The sequence below is a fragment of the Lolium perenne genome, chromosome 4 (genome assembly GCF_019359855.2).
Source record: "Lolium perenne isolate Kyuss_39 chromosome 4, Kyuss_2.0, whole genome shotgun sequence".
Lineage (NCBI taxonomy): Eukaryota > Viridiplantae > Streptophyta > Magnoliopsida > Poales > Poaceae > Lolium > Lolium perenne.
Genome location: NC_067247.2, coordinates 301,963,670 through 301,979,991, shown reverse-complemented (window position 1 = coordinate 301,979,991; position 16,322 = coordinate 301,963,670). Strand labels below are relative to the sequence as shown.

Genomic DNA, 16,322 nt, shown 5'->3' with positions numbered 1-16,322 from the left:
GTTATTATGAAACATATTTTCATATTATATCCATTTGTCATAGTATATCTTTGTATTATTATATATATTCTTGGTCAAAGTTTACACAGTTTGACTTGCACGAAAAATTATGCGCAACATAAAATGGAGGGAGTACCACTAATCACTAATTATTGCATAAATATGCAAATGTTTAATTAGTGAACAGTTATGATGAATAATATTCGATTTAAACGATAATAAAGATGGCTATTTTTAACATTCATCGCTTCATCGCACTTTCTCAGGGGTAAAACGTTTCTGGAGTCTCGACCCTGGAAAAAGTTGAGATCCCGAAGTTTTGGTTTTGAAACACAATATTTGCTACGTTCACATGATGGTTCCCTCTACCCAAATGTTATGTTCCCTCCCAGTCTCGCACGGCTTCAAAATTGGCAAAAAGAAAAAAGAAAAAAAATCCCGTCCCCCCCTCCTCCCACCACCGGCGTCGGCGCGCCGTCGAGTCCGCCACCGATCCGGTCGCCATGCAGTCCAGCGATCCTCCCGCGTGTCCCTGCGCCGGCGAAGACGATGACTTCTACTGGGACGACGCGGCAGAGGCGGAGCTCCAGGCCATCGAGGCCGCCTACGCCGCGGAGTCTGCCAAGCGCCGCCGCCTCCCCGACTGGTCCAGCACCGCCGCCAGGCCAGCCCCTCCATTTCGCCCCCGGCACATCCCTGTCCTGGCGGCAGCCTCGCCGTCGTCGGTCCTCCCGCCTCCCACTTGCGGAGGTACGGATCCTCCCTTCTTGCCTTCCCTTTCCCCTTTCTTGCGAAATTAAAGAACCCTTGTTATATTGTGTCGGCCATGTCAAGACATTTTGTGTGATAAGTCACGCAAATATGCTGCAGTTTCATGACTTGGAAGAAAAGCCCCCAGCTTTGGTTAAATGACAGCTCTGTCTGTCTGATTGCTTCTCTTGTTCTCTGTTAGGGCTCGGTTCGTTACTGACAGCGCTAGGATCCATATGGATGGGCTGGTTGGGTTGATTTGAGTAGTTTCTCAGCTGTTAGATTTAGTTTATCTGTATTTATCTTCTTGCGGAATTGACATCCGAATCCTGTCCCCCTTTGATGTGGTATAGGGATTGTGAAGGCGAGGCACCAACAAATAGCATTCAGTGGTAAGATAGTATATTGCCGGACGCGTTCTGAAGTGGAGAAAGCTACTGCGGAAATTGCGCGCAATATCGAAAGAATGAAGGCCTCTGGCCCGGTCTCCCTTGGGTTTGATCTTGAATGGAGACCCTTTCCACGGAGAGGTTTGCTGTTCTGCATAACCTAATCTTTAATTGCTTTATCGATCCTTTTGACTGAAAAATGTTTGTTGCTGGATGAATGCTTTATATCCTGCAAAATCTCATGGAATAACTAATGCTGTGGAGTGTGGTCTTTGCAGGAGAACCGCCATGTAAAGTCGCTCTAATGCAATTATGCATGGACAAAACTCACTGTTACCTCATGCATATCATTCACTCTGGAGTACCTCCTATATTGAAGTCTCTTCTGGAGGACAGTTCATCCGTTAAAGTGCGTAATTATGTTTCCATTATAAGAAGTTTTGCTCATTTCACTTTTAGATTGTATTCTCTTTTTGCACACAAGGATTCCCCTTTTACCTTCACTCAAGACACTTTTTTTCTTGTCTATGCAGGTTGGAGTATGTATAGACAATGATGCCAGGAAGATGTTCAATGATTATGATGTCCGTGTACAACCATTGACGGATTTGTCAATTATTGCAAATGTCAAGTTAGCTGGGCCTCAAAGAAGATGGAGTCTTGCTGCATTAACCGAAATGATTACATGTAAAGAGGTAATTTTATTATATTAGCTATCATGTACCGCTCTCCTTTCCCATTTCGGTTAGCATCGGAAAGAAACACAGGTCTTCACTTTTCAGGCCTTTACTTGTGTGTGGGTTTTAGGTATCACGTCAATGTATAGTTGGCTAAATGACACTAGCCAATTATTATTTAGTATATAAAACACCTAGGTGCCTATGAAAATAAGCTTTCTCCACAACTAATGAGTGAACGGGAATTCTATTGGTTGCTTATCCATGTATCTTTGGTCTATATCTATGTAATGCGGCAATGTCTGGTTGTGTAATGAATACAAAGTTCAGTTATTTTTTAGCAGCTCGAACTCTGAAGTGTTTACGTAATGCACTAGAAATGTTTAAACCAAATTATTGGTTGTGGCTGCTGCATGCTTGCTTCTATGCGTGTTTGTTTCTGTGTTAATCTGTTTGGTCTCAGACTCTCAGTTTGTTATTGAAAGTACTAGGATCAGTATGGATGGGTTGGTTGATTTGTTTAGACTGGCACCTAGGGAAGAAGCACGAGACTTCAGGCCATACTCATTTTTTTGTGTTCTATGTATCAAGTGACTGTATGGTTGGCTAAATGATGCTAGTCAATTATTATTTAATAGAGAAAACACCTACATGTTGATAAAATATAAGCTTTTTTTCACAATAAATGATTCAACTGAAGTTCGATTGGTTGCTGATCCAATGTTTATGGGGTAATGAGTATAAAAAGTTCAATAACTATTTAGAAGACTATCTCTGAAGTGTCTTTGAAATGCACTAGAAATCTTTAATTGAATTACTGTTTATTGCTGATGCATGCTTGCTTGGTCTATAATCTTCTGCTCGTTTAGCGTTTCCGACGCTAACATATTACTATGCTGCAATTCTCTTTATCCTCTGCAATCTTCCTATCTGCAGTTGCCAAAGCCCAGCAACATCAGAATGGGAAACTGGGAGTCTTGCGTCCTCTCAAAACAGCAACTTCAGTATGCTGCAACTGATGCCTACATCTCGTGGTACTTGTATGAGGTATGAATATAATATTTAATTTGCTTTCTTATAAGCCCACATTCCTTCTGAGATCTTGATAGCCATTATTGCTCTTGATTAGGTACTGCAGAGTCTTCCAGATTATGATGTTGATGCTGAAAAGGAGATTGTTTAGGGAACATAGCTGCAGATTATGATGTTGATTGATGACTCACTGGTCTTCTATAACTTCTCAACCAGGTCAGCAATGTCTGCTGACTCCTTTACTCTACCTGCCAAACCTGATGCTAGGTTTGATATATTTTTCACCTCTCGAATGATAGCACAAGATTCTAATGTGGTGAATTGCAGATCATAGATTTTACATTAGCTTGCGAATGATTCCAAATTATTAAGACTATATTGTTCCCTGTGCACATTTAGTAATATTGTATGTATGTTTCTCAAAAGTTTCGTTAAGAAAATCTGAACTTGCACTCTCTGATTCATTAGGAAACTTGTTGTTTTGCTAGTTCCAACTAGGTTTACCGCGGAGTCCAGGATTAGTGATGCATTTGTCATAAGCTACATTAAATTATCATACTAAAAGTTCAGAACAACCAAGTTTCTTGTAGACCAAGAACTGACTTAATGAAGGTAGAAGCAACCATGAGTTGAACCCTGGTCGAATGGGTCACACCACTATAATCCTACCACTGGACTGTTTCCCAGTTCTCGGTTCCTTAGCAATTTCCATGGTGATGCCCAGGGTAGCTAGTTCTGTAGCCGATGGAGATACTTATTTATGAATCATCATTGTATGAAAAGGTTAAAATTTGGATTTAGAACCGTTAACATGGAAATTCTCCTATTCTTATAAACAAAAAGTTGTAATCTCAATTTATTGGCTATATGTTAATCTAGTGTGGTTAATCTAGTGTGAAGTTTTGCGGTATGGACAGAAGAGGGTCATATCTTCGGGTATTACATGTGTCTTCTTTCTTTAGGTCGGGATGAACTGACGGTGTAGATGATTTAGGAAATGGTACGGACTACTTATTGATTGACCTAGCTATTAATTACATATTCATTTGATCTTGGTTCACGATCATCATGTTCTGTAATGCAATCTGATAGTCATTATACCAAGTAGAACTTGTCTTAAACTAAGCAGTTGGCACTCTTCGCTAAAAAAGACAGTCACCACTTTACCTTCTCTGAACAAGCTTGAGCACAAACTCGGTTGGATTTAGCAATTCATCTTGAATTGCATACAAAATCCCTTATACCTGACAATATTTATTCAACCTTGTCTATGGATGGAAATATTGCTTTGCTGAAGCTCATTATTAGCTCTTTGCCTGCAGGGTTGAGTAGGAAGATCTTCCCCTAGCTCGGAACCAAAGGATTGATTGTGTGAGGATTGTGAAAATTGCTTCAATCTGCTGTATAAATTTGTGCCTGTTGTATGTACAACTGTGATGGTTAGCTCCTTCACCATGAATCTTTGTATTCTTTTGAACATGTTGAATTTATCTTGATCATATTGTGTATCATTTTATTTTCCAGCCCATTTACAAGTAGTTTGTTGCAGAAAATAATTTGTGCCAAGTTTCATGATAAATTGGGAATGCATCTTGGGTTTGAATTCATTAGAGGGGTATACTTGGCAAGTTTACTGATCGTTTCTCCTTGATGGGCTCATACAACCAAATGTCAATCAACAATACAAGATTGGTGGGCCGAATGGCCGAGAACACATCTGAAATGGTGAAGTGACTAAACCATGAACAATGAGTCCAAAATTAGTATGTTAATTATGAAGATCACTCGAACATTTCAAGAAATTGGCCCCAAATAATCATACATAGATTGTGTATAACCTTACAAGTTTGAAGAAAACAAATAGAATGTGGTTGCTACCAAAAAAAAATTGTCTCTCCAAACTCATGTACCTTTATCAACAAAGACTCCTCTATTTCTAGAATTCATTCATATGGATTCAAATATAGATGCATGTCACCTCAATTCAATCCATGTGGTTTCCCTACTCTTGTACTTCCGTGAACCATCAACTACATTGTTCTGTAGGCATTATGTGAGTGTGTACTGTGTACGTGGAGCGGTGCGTTTATATGTTTTGTCTAACGAGGTCACATAAGATAAGGAGGGACATGGTGAAGTGGTGAACTGACACTGGTTTATTAACCCCATGGTGTTTTCTTCAGCTGTCTTAGCTAGCATGACTCTGAAAATTAACATCCCCAAACAATCATTTGACATCCAACTTTAGAAGGCATGGTTTGTAATCATAGATGCTTGTCCATATTCCTGTTAAAATTCAGTAGTTTCTGCAAAATTATGGTGCTCCATTTGGCCTTAAGTAATGCACTGCTCTGTTATGTATGAAAAGGTTTCACAGGATTCAACTCCCCCCCCCCCACCACAAAGCTTTCTAGCAAAATATGAAGGAAATTCTGTTTTGGAGCAGGTTGGAAAAAAAAACTGTTGGACTTCTGCCCCCCCCCGCATCCCCCGTATTTTGCATTTCGCCTCCCCCTCCCCCCGCGCGCGTTTTCTCCCAAGCTCCACCACTGCAGACACATTTTGTTGATCTTGTCTGGACCGTCAAACATTTGAACTCGTTAATTTTGTTTCTGGCTAGGCGATACATATGCCTATATTCTCATGCTTAATTCTTAAACGTTGCGAGAGGCCGAGAGCCATGGCATTAACATGGAGCAAATGCTCTGATTTTTTGAGGGTTAAAGGCAGGCACACTGCCATTCGATTAGATAGCAAAGTATTTAGTGGACCTTTTCCAAGGTAAGAAAAAGAGAAAAAGGTGAAGCCGAAGCTGACCGGGAAAAAAAGAAAAAAAAACACCAACAAAGGCACTACCCCTGCCCCCCCCCCCCCCCCCGGGTCATCCGTGTGCTTGTAATCTCATTCTGCCAAATCTGTGTGCTGAGATACTCACAGAAAAGATATATGGAAAAAGGAATGATCAGTGAATCCGTGGACAGAGTAGTCTCCACAGCATTTAATTTAGCCGGACCAGTCTTGACAACCCTTGCAACCATTCTCAGGACTAGTATAGCACACAGAGTAGTAGGGATAATATTCCCAGGAGGACTGAACATGTATGTATATACTCTTGGTTGTCCCGACGAACTACTGGGGTGATCTCGCCCGTCCTTGTGTTCCTCAGTTCACGTAACATGTATACATAATTAGATCAGCGATTTACAATTGTCAACAGGAGTACAGGACTGACAACTCTATAGTATCGACTACTTCCAGCTGCTGTAGCTATGAATGAATGACAAACTTATTGAAGAGTGCATTTGAGTAATTTGTACGAATGCTCACTTAGTAAAGCCTATGAAAAGGACAGAGCAGCAGCGAGTTCTGTGAAACATAGATTAGATTCAAGCATGAATTCTTTGGGGTCGCAAGCTAGTAATCAAGAAAGTTCCATACAAAAAAATTCTGAAGACAAATCGATCAATGAATAAATCACCATACTAGAACAATGTTGAACGGCAGATAGTATCTGAACTTGAAACAACAGTGGTACTTTCTAAGAGAAATGAACAACGTGCACTGCTCCAATATAATTTAGCGCATAGTTAGACCATATCAGGAGAAGCACCCATCCTGGTGGTGGTGGTGGAACTGCCGGTGGCGGCCTCGGGAATACTGACATGGGTGAGCAGTGCCCATAGGAGCGTTATCAGCTCGCCACCTCGGGCGACGGCCTCCGCATGGCCGTCGAGGTTATCCGAAGGAGCCATGTAGAGAATCGTCTCACACCATAACCCGGCCAGGGCCTTCCACGCCGCCTCCTCCTCCCCTTTCATCAGCTCCACCAGTTGCTCACCCAGTCTTGCACCCTCCTTTAGCACCTGGTTCTTGGACCCTGCGGCGCTCAGCAGCTCCACCAGCTGCCGATACTTCAGCTCAGGCATCGCCGCCGGCACAGCGTCGCGGAGGGCGTGATCGGCATCTTTCTTGGTGGCCTTGTACACGCTCTTGCTCCATCCCTCATTGTCGGGGAGCAGCTCGGGGCAGTATGCCACCAAGTAGGCGCAATAGCGTGACAGGTGCGTGGCGACGCTCCCAGAAGACGAAGCCAGCGTGCGTGGGTTCCTCGCCTCGAAGATGGTTGTAGCAATGTGCCAAGCAAGCAAGGTGTCAGATGTACCTTGGGCACCGTGTGCCTGGAGGAAGTTGTCACCAACTTGAATGCCCAGTTGTTGCCAAGTCATCTTGCCATTTCTTAGGTCATCTCCCCTGCTGCTGCTTCTCAGTGTGTCAACAATGGCAGTCTTCACTTCTCTGGGTACCTTGACGCTCTTCTTTTGCTCGGGCAGGGGAATGATACGCCTAAGAAGAGCCACTGGCGCCAGTTTCCTTGGATGGAGCACTATGATTGAGCACTGATTCATATTATCCTTCAAAGGTCTCACCAACTTGCATCTACACTGCAGCAGTAGGCCAATCCATTTTCGCATTGTAGGATATTCACGCCAAGAAACATAGCGGCACATCAGGGCTACTTTAGTCCAGTCGGAGCAGACATATGATGCAATGTCCCTTACCTCAGAAAGCACGACTAATGCATCAAGTAAAGACAATGGCACCACATCATACAACAGGCTTCCAAATTTGACACGGTACATGTAATTATGATCATGGTTTGACTTGTAGCTCACATTACATCTTATTTGCCCTCTAACTCCAAGATCTGAATGATATGCTATCAAAGCAATTATGCCAAATAAGCAGTAACCAATGCTCAATAGAGAGATAAATATGCTCGAGATGGGCAGCCAATCCTTGGAGTATGAGATTGGAAGGGATGAATAGTAATAATCATGAAGAAAAGAAAGCTCGGTCTCAATCACCCGGAGTGTCCTAGTGCTATCACCGTCCTCCAGCAGCATATGCCATACCAAGTCACGGGCCTCTTCTGTGACGACAGTGAATTTTGCAAAGCGGCACCGTAGTATCTTGAACAATGCAAATGAGAAACATACATCTTTGAGCTGTGCTCTTGAATTGAGAAGTGTGTCATCCAACTCCCAAATTTTGTCAACGGTCACTAAGCTGCAGTCTCTCTCGTTATCTGCTGATCTACTACTGCACATGATCCGGTAACCATGAGGCTGTGTCCCTACCACCATAGTGTCCTCGTTTGAGACTATGAGTGGAGGGGGTACATGCTGGCTAGTTATTCTATGATCAGCTTCAGCTGGTAGCTGCTCCATCATGTATCCAACAATAAAACAAGGATTGCGTCCAAATGAAAATGATTGTCTCGCACTGTACCAGGCATAATACTTGAAGAATATTTTGGCAAAGATGAGAGCAAATGGTGCGAAAATGACAAGGATTGGCAGAATATAGACACCTTTTATAGACAGTGGTTCTGGATCTGGACCTAACATGATGTTGGCTGCAAGGTACGTAGTCCACACTGCTTTCACAAGTAGAGTTGCTGGTGGGGCAATGCTTCGACCTTCTCTAACATCCGCGGCAACTATTGCGGTGGTGTTGATGCCAATAATCTGAACAAAGGCAGTCCATACTAAGACAAGGGCAGTGTGGATGCTTGGATCACAGTCCCCTACGGCTATGGTACCCCCATGAGACCGGACGGCGACGGTGAACTGGCTTCCAGTGGTGGACACGATGTAGGAGACGATGGGCAAGAACAATATCGTGGCACCCTTGAAGAGGAAGCGGGTAAATGGATGGTGGTAGCGATGGCCGTAGGCACCTAACCTGACCATGACTCCCATGAGGATGGCGTTCACCATCAGGAGAACGTTCACTTGCAACATCTGCCCTCTCAATAACTTAGTGAAGTTCTCCAATTCAAGGGCAGCTCTGAGGATGAGCAACAACAAAGATAAGCGTTAGCATGAATTAAGTACATCGACCAGACTGTATGATTAGCGCCTCTTCACCAACAAATGAATAATTAATGTTTCTAAGATTTGAGTTTCTTTCTTTCTGTCTAGGAAAGGACAGCAACCAGGTTTACCTCATGGTGGCGGCCAAGATTTGCACCTAGCTCCAATATTTTCTTCTGATTGCCCTATAAAAGACTGTTCTGGAGGAGTTAATGGCACCCGCGGTCACACAACTTGTCTCGCATGTGCACTTAAGTCACACATGTTGCAAAACGAACTAACCGATCACACAACTTGTAAAACATGTGCATCCAAGGTCACAAAATGGTTTGATGCCGGTTTTCGGCAAAAAACGGTCAAGCACGGGGCAAGTGAGGTACATGGTTCAGTCAAAATTTACACAAACTAGTGTGTCAATGTTGAAGGTATTTCTGTACAAATTGTCAAACCAGACTGTGCTTTTCTCATCCAAATAGCTAACAGTCTACCCAGGTCCCACCAAATAACCACCATAGTGAACTTCAATACTGAATTTAGTTGACTCCGGACCTACACAAACTAGAACAAAACTCAGTTAACACTGTTCATTCCTAGATTTATTCAGGCAGGCGGTATGTGCCGTGCATGTTCACCAGGACGAGAGGCAGCCAAAAGAAAATGGCCAAGGATTTTTTTATTAGGGACTAATTGATCTTATTATATACCTCACGTGCCCTTCCCTTGACCGGTTTTTTTCTAAAAACTGGACATCAAATCATTTTGTGACCTAGGATGCACACGTTTTGCAAGTTATGTGACCGGTTAGTTCGTTTTACAACATGTGTGACTTACGTGCACATTTGAGACAAGTTGTGTGACCGCGGGTGCCATTAATATGAGTACAAACGACTAGGAGCAAATTTGAAGAGAGAGAGAGAGATCCCTTCTGCTTCTGTGCCAACATACGCGAGTATGTTATTTGCTTGCTCTTAGCCTTTAACGAAAGGTGAGCGTGGCTTTGTTCCTTGCTTCATCATAAAGGATTAAAGTGCCAAAGCCCTGACATACATGGATGTACATTCCACATGTTTACGTCATGGCCAACGCTCCACCGCGGATAACTGCTCCAGCTTCTGTAGTGTTGGCGAATCGTCTAAAGCTCATTTTGCCGATGGTGGTGTCTGAACATCAAAGTGCTTTTGTTCCGGGGCGTTTGATCACGGACAATGCGCTTATTGCTTTTGAGTGCCTACATACAATCAGACAACAACAAGCTAAGCGGCCATATTTTGCTCTGAAGGTGGATATGATGAAAGCTTATGACCGAGTTGAATGGGATTATCTTCTCGGCTGCCTTCAGAGATTGGGTTTTCACCAGGATTGGATCAACACTGTGATGAGGTGTATGACTATGGTGAGATATGCGGTTCGGATTAATGGTGATCTAACTGAACCTGTAATCCCCACCCGGGGAATTAGAAAGGGGGATCCCATCAGTTCCTATCTTTTCCTTCTCTGCATGGAGGGTTTATCTTGTCTTCTGTAACGAAGGGAGGTCCAAGACGAGCTACAGGGTTTACGTAATGGCAGACTTGGCCCCCCTATTTCCCATCTTTATTTGCAGATGATAGTATATTCTTCGCCCGCAGTGATGAAAGGAGTGTGGACACTTTGCAGCAAACCCTCAAACTCTATTGTGAGGGCTCTAGTCAGAAAATTAATCTTGACCCAAAAATGCGGCACTTTTGTGTCTATGCGGACGCTGCGCGAACGCAGCAGCCAACGGTCGTCCGCCCGGTCCTCGCATGGGCCCGCCTGGCAGCGGCACAGATGCTTCGTCTTCCGCGACATAACTTACGGGCGGCGCGCTGTAACTTTTCAGGGCCGTGTTAATGGCGCGTCTCGGCTTCCGTGAGCGTGCGATGGTGGGTGGAGTCGCAGTGGCAGGATATTGAAGGTGAGATGGCGTCCGAGCCTCTTAAAGATTCACTGCCGAAGCCCATTTCCCCGACCACACCATTGCCAGAGTCCACCATATCCACCCGACCGACGCCAGGGGAGATCACCGCGGTAGAAGAGGAGAACGACGACGAGGACGAGGAGGCGGAGTGCGTAGATAACGACCACGATGACGGCGGGCCGACGTGGGATTCGGAGACCCAGCCGCCAGACATTAGCAAGGACAATGTCATTGCCACGGCACTGGCAAATAGCGAGCTCGACGATCTCAACGAGCTCGCTATGTGGGACAGGCTCGCAATCCAGCTCCGCGAGTCGGCGCTCGCGCAGGGGAGGCTAGCGACTCCTTCGGCCACGCCAACGCGTTCCAATGACCGCGCGCCGGCTGCTGCTCCGGCCTGGGATCCGTGGCCACCTTCACCACAGCCTCCTGCCCTTCCTCCTCCACCGCCAACTTACCAGCTTCCATGGCCGAAGCCGGAGTTCATCGACCTCGTCAAGCAGTAGCCATTAGCTAGGTTTTAGCATGCCTTTATGGCCTTTTTAAAGTATTTTAATTTTTTTTATTAATGTAAATTATGGCTTTTATCAAAGGAGAAAAAGTATGCATCGTGCCGCTGGAGCCATCCCGATGCAAACGGACGCGTAGTCGGTTTTGACCATTTCAACCGACGTAAACGAACATGACACGCAGTTTTACCGTTCGCAATGCAGTCGCCCCAGGTGGAGATGCCTTAAAACTCGTTTTCTAAAAGGAAAAATGATCCAATCCCCCGTGAGATACAGCGCGCTCCAACCTCCAGCTCTGTGGCCGTTGGATGGCCATCATCGCGCGCAGACGCGTGAGTCCAGCAACCGCATCATTGGTGGTCCCCCCACGAAACCTTATCTCTTTGCTCGTCTCTCTCTCGCATCTCGCAACTCCTGATCGCCACAGTTCAAAAAAAAAAAACTCCTGTTCGCCATGGAGACAGAGAAATCCACCGCGCCGCCGCGCCCTGCCACGCCACCGCGCCCCGGCCGCGGTCCCAGTCATTCGCTGCACCGAGCTCGCGCACCTCGCCGCCTGAAGGTCTCCACGTGGTCCCAACTCCCTCCGACGCCGGCGACAACCGAGCTTCCCGCATCTGCGCCGCCGCGTCCTCGTCGGCGCCCACGCCGACCTCGGCCCCCAGCAGCTTGCACGCCTTCGTCGCCCTCTACGCCGCGCGCACCGTCGACTCCTGTCGATGCGAGTGGCGGCGGATCCACCTTCCCCTCCCCTCGCCTTCGGCGGCAGCGAGTGCGCCCCACGGGCAACTCCGCCTCCCCCTCGCCTCCGGTGACTGCGAGTGGTAGCAGTTGCCCCCCTCCCGCTTTGCCCCGCCCTCGTTGTTGGTCGCCGCCACCTCACCCGACCTCCTCCTCCTACAACCGCCTCGCCTTCGTCGTTGGTCGTCTTCCCTGCGCTCGGCCGCCGCCAACCCGACCTTCTCCTCTCACAGCCAATGCGCTACGGTGCTACCATGTGCGAGCCACGTTGCTGCCGACGGCGACCCTCGTTGCTGCCGACGGTGGGCCAAGTTGCTGCCCACAGTGGCCCTCCTTGCTGCCGACGGCTTGCGCCATACATTACATGGATTTTCCTGTCATCTATAGATTTTTTTTGCTACGACCGTTCTATGGTTTTGCTATGTTAGTTTATATATTTTGCTGCTAAGTATTTTGAGTGATGTATTGGGCGAATTCTGTTTTGAGACAATAGCAATGATCTCGGTAGAGACCTTGTAAAAAATGATGTGATGCTTTTTTTTTTTTTGCTATAATTGTTTTGTTGTTTTGCTATTTTAGTATAACTAGGAAATATGCCCGCGCGTTGCGGCGGATTAATTTTTACTGAATAACAGCTACCATCTAGAATATTCAAAAATATGTTATTTTAGATTTTGAGGTGTTTAACACTGTCCATAAATCATAGTTGCCTAAATTGCATATTTGAGGATACGTTTTTTTATTTATTGTACACTGTCGATAAATCTCAATTACCTAATTTTTTAAAGCTAGTTTTTATATATTTATTAAAATCTATAAGTGCTAGTAGGCCTGTATCTCACCAGCCTTTCTCCTGCTATACGCCTATACTGGTCGGCTACTTCGGGCACGGGTAAAAGCACCTATAAAAATTGAATAAAAACAAACAACACTATGTCAATTAGCAATACAGGAACATCTAGAAATCTCTCACGGCTAATAACATCAGTAGCTAGCACAAAACACACCAAAATCACACCCCAACATCATGGCGAGCTTCACAGCTAATCCAAACACCAAGCAGGCTGAAGAAATTAGGACAGACCCATAGAGCTGAACTCGAACATGAAACCATAGAACTTGAAGCCTCATCTCCACGACTCCACGCTTGTGCGCTTGAGTTCTGGACAATCTCAGCTAGCTCCATATTAGAACAGATCAGCAGCAGATCAACGGTGATGCTTGTTGATTCCCAAAACTCACCTCATTCTCCTCTTTTCTTCATGCGAACAGGGAGAAAAAGGCCTTGCTCTGTTTCCAGATCCTCCTCCCCCATCCAATTTCTTGTTGATATCTCTTGTTTCCGTTCTCTGCCGTAAATCAATTGATAATTGGTCTTGCCGATACAGCGCACAAACCAAGGTTGCCTCCTCTGGTGAACAGTGTGTGAGGACTGAGGATGTCCAGCAGGATGACCGCCCGAAGTAGATTTTCACATGGTGGGCCGGCATAAGAAGCTGGAGCAGGGCAAGTCACACACGCGCTAGCCCTCCCGGAGCTGCCATGGCGGCCAGTACAACCACGAATCAAATCAAGAAAAGGGCAGGAAGATGAACGCAAATCAAATCAAGAGCTTAATCTGGCCGTGAGGTGCTTGATCCGGTCGCCGGAGCGCTCGATCTGGTTGTCGTGGTGCTCGTTCCGGCCACGAGGTTCGTCGGACATGTCTTCAACCCACTCGATCTGGTTTCCCTGGCCTGTTGGATTTAGCGTTACTGCTGCTATTTCGTTGTTGCGGCCCAACGACAGCGCCATTGTGATTTATATCTAGGAAATTGAATCAATCTCTTGTTGTTTGACTCGATGGCGGTCCTCAGAAGCCTGATTGTGGACCGATGCGGCAAGGACGGTTCCTCCTTCGATTTGGATTCCGCCGGTGGATTCGAGTGATATTGTGCCCATAGAGCGGCAGCACGAGCGGCGCATTAGAGCAAAGGCGGCTAGATGGAGGAGGGCTCTCAGCCTCTCCGCTCCCGGCTGTCGCTGATACGCCCTCGTCCGCGAGCGACGGAGGAACGAGAGGTGACTTGTTTCCAGTTATTTGACTTAGGCGGTGGCATATGCTGTAATTTCGACTGAAGTACAGGGGTAACTTAAAAACGGACGAAAAAAGAGGGGAGAAACCTTACTTCCTTTATTAGTAGGTATAGATTTTTTTGCTACGGGGTCTTCGGCGAGGTCTTTGTCAATATTTTTGGTGATATCGGGTTTTGCTACATTAGCATTTTTCTGCTACAATAGCATAATTTTTTGCTTCAAGCTCTCCGGCGAGGTCTCCGGCAAGATCTCCGGCGAGTTCAGCTTTTTTATTTGATTTCGTGACTGAACCATTTTTTGCTACAATGTAGCAAAAGTGAGTTATTTTTTTTCTGCCGGACGGTGTTTTTTTGCTACGTCCAGTGAAAGCAGATCTGACCGTCCAAGATGGTCGATCCGACGGCTGGCGACCCGGGTTGGGAAATCATATCCCGGGACGCCCAGTTCCCGTCCGCTCGCGCTAGTTACGTTGCCGCTCACCAGTAGGATTCCGGGTCGTACAACGTTCGGACAGTCAACGCGACGTGGTGTCCGCGCCTCCGCGCCCCAGATCTCGCGTCCCGCACTTTATAAATAAAACAGAAAAAAAAGGGAGCTGTTCCGGTGTTCCCCCAAATCCAACCCGCAATCCCTACAGGCTAAAAGAGCTGAAGCATCCCCGGTCGCCGCCGGCGCTCCCAATGTCATCCACCATGGGCGCCTCCGTCGTAGATCCCTTCGAGGGCGAAACCGAGCCCTCCGTCCCAGCGGAGAACCCATGCTTGGCGCGGCTTCGTCACAGGAGACTCCTAGCTTTCCTCCGGGGCCGACGCTACGATGGCGCTTTCAACGCGTAAGTTAACGCACGCACTAATTCCTTCTTTCGAACGCACGCTCAATCTGCCGGCTAACACCGGTTGCAGTCTGTTGCATCAGACGCGCGAGCAGTTCAGCCTGGAGCATCTGAAGCAGCTCGCCACCAAGGGCCTCTTGGCGGACGCAGCCGGGTACGTCGAGAGCTTCCTCCCGACCGGCCCCAGGAGCTTCGACGCCCAGGTCCTTTACAACTTCCTCTTGATGCACCACTACATTGCGAGTTTCGTTGCCGGAGACAAAGCCGCCCTTGGCCTCATCCTGGACAACGAGTGGATGCACTATGTCACCTTCGCCCACGAAGCCGACGACGATCGGCTGCCACCCCCTGTCATGGCCCGCTCCGTGCTTTTCATACAAGGCGTCAGGTAAGTAAAACCATCGATACTGTACATCACTGTTTTTTTAAAAAAAATCGCAAACATTGTGCATGCTGGTTTCATCAATCTACTATCTAAAACCTAATCCGTGTTAGGGCCTGCATGGACTGGGAAGAAGTGAGGAGGAGCGCAGCCTTTTCTCTCGGCAAGTTGGTCTGGCAGACTCCAGAGCTGAGCGGGAGTCTCACATTGCCGGCTAACCACATAATGCCGCATGACGTACTCCCCATCGGTCTTGGGTGATTTATCAACCTCACTTAATAGCATTTAGATCCAGTTTCTCATGTGCACACCTGATTAATTGTCCAAACCACCTTTGCTAGTTTCTGCCGGAGGCGCCAGGTGAAGAAACAAGTGCCCCGGGTAAAATCAGTTGCTGTCGCGAGGGTTATCAAGAGAAGGTACGTCTCATAATTGTCTTCAGATGAATTAGGTTCTCCTCTGTTCTCAACTTTGTCTTTGTCTGAATCTTATGTTCCTCTGCAACTTTTGCAGCCGACGTCATATTAGACGCCTCAAGCGGTCAAGTTTCGGTACTGCCATCTTGTTAAAAGAATTCAACTTTCAAACATATATTATGGTTAAGCATTCTGCTCTGTATATGTGTTGTCTTGCAGTGAATAACGATGCATCTTTTCCAATGTGCAGAATCCTTCCACGAGGCAAAGAAATGGCTCTCCACTGTCATTAGTAAGGCTACCCTCGGCCCTTGATATATGCCTTGCATTTGTCTATTTTCCAGTTTTGGCATCACTTGTTGCGCTCGACTCTTTGTTGATTTTGGTAGCTTCACAACACATGTTAGCCATGCATGATGTCATTTGATAATCTATTACCAACTATCACTATTAGGACAAATATCTAGTGTTCAGTTATTTGTCAAAATTAATCTGGTTAGATTGTGCGTATATATATATATATATATATATATATATATATATATATATATATATATATATATATATATATATATATATATATATATATATATATACTCGGTCGCTACTGATAAACTTGTGTGAAATTTTGCAGATAACAGTTTACAAGTTGGCATGCCTTCAGAGTGCTATGCACTTCAACCAAGTGGAAAGGAAGGTAATG

At 45.9% G+C, this 16,322-nt stretch overlaps 2 protein-coding genes and 1 long non-coding RNA gene across 3 annotated transcripts; 2 read left to right on the top strand and 1 right to left on the bottom strand.

Annotated features, from left to right (window-relative positions):
• The first annotated feature begins 421 nt into the window (after positions 1 to 421).
• On the top strand, positions 422 to 4,455 carry LOC127295948 (3'-5' exonuclease). The gene is made up of 7 exons (XM_051325980.2): positions 422 to 750; positions 1,104 to 1,280; positions 1,418 to 1,548; positions 1,673 to 1,834; positions 2,753 to 2,863; positions 2,946 to 3,064; positions 4,171 to 4,455. Exons 1-6 carry the CDS (start codon positions 504 to 506, stop codon positions 2,997 to 2,999), a joined length of 882 nt encoding a protein of 293 aa, XP_051181940.1. The 5' UTR covers positions 422 to 503; the 3' UTR covers positions 3,000 to 3,064; positions 4,171 to 4,455.
• A 1,807-nt stretch (positions 4,456 to 6,262) lies between these two features.
• On the bottom strand, positions 6,263 to 8,686 carry LOC139830669 (uncharacterized). Its single transcript, XM_071819278.1, has one exon. It carries the CDS (start codon positions 8,650 to 8,652, stop codon positions 6,436 to 6,438), a length of 2,217 nt encoding a protein of 738 aa, XP_071675379.1. The 5' UTR covers positions 8,653 to 8,686; the 3' UTR covers positions 6,263 to 6,435.
• Positions 8,687 to 15,330: 6,644 nt separating this feature from the next.
• LOC127347770 (uncharacterized) lies at positions 15,331 to 15,916 on the top strand. Its single transcript, XR_011756869.1, has 4 exons — positions 15,331 to 15,460; positions 15,545 to 15,622; positions 15,717 to 15,754; positions 15,870 to 15,916. It is a non-coding gene; the product is annotated as an uncharacterized lncRNA (long non-coding RNA).
• Positions 15,917 to 16,322: the final 406 nt, after the last annotated feature.

Coding starts and splice junctions, on each gene's coding strand:
- LOC127295948 (XM_051325980.2), top strand. CDS start 504: ATGCAGTCCAGCGATCCTCCCGCGTGTCCCTGCGCCGGCGAAGACGAT. Junction 1,549..1,672: donor AGGACAGTTCATCCGTTAAA/GTGCGTAATTAT, acceptor TTGTCTATGCAG/GTTGGAGTATGTATAGACAA. Junction 1,835..2,752: donor AAATGATTACATGTAAAGAG/GTAATTTTATTA, acceptor TCCTATCTGCAG/TTGCCAAAGCCCAGCAACAT.
- LOC139830669 (XM_071819278.1), bottom strand. CDS start 8,652: ATGTTGCAAGTGAACGTTCTCCTGATGGTGAACGCCATCCTCATGGGA.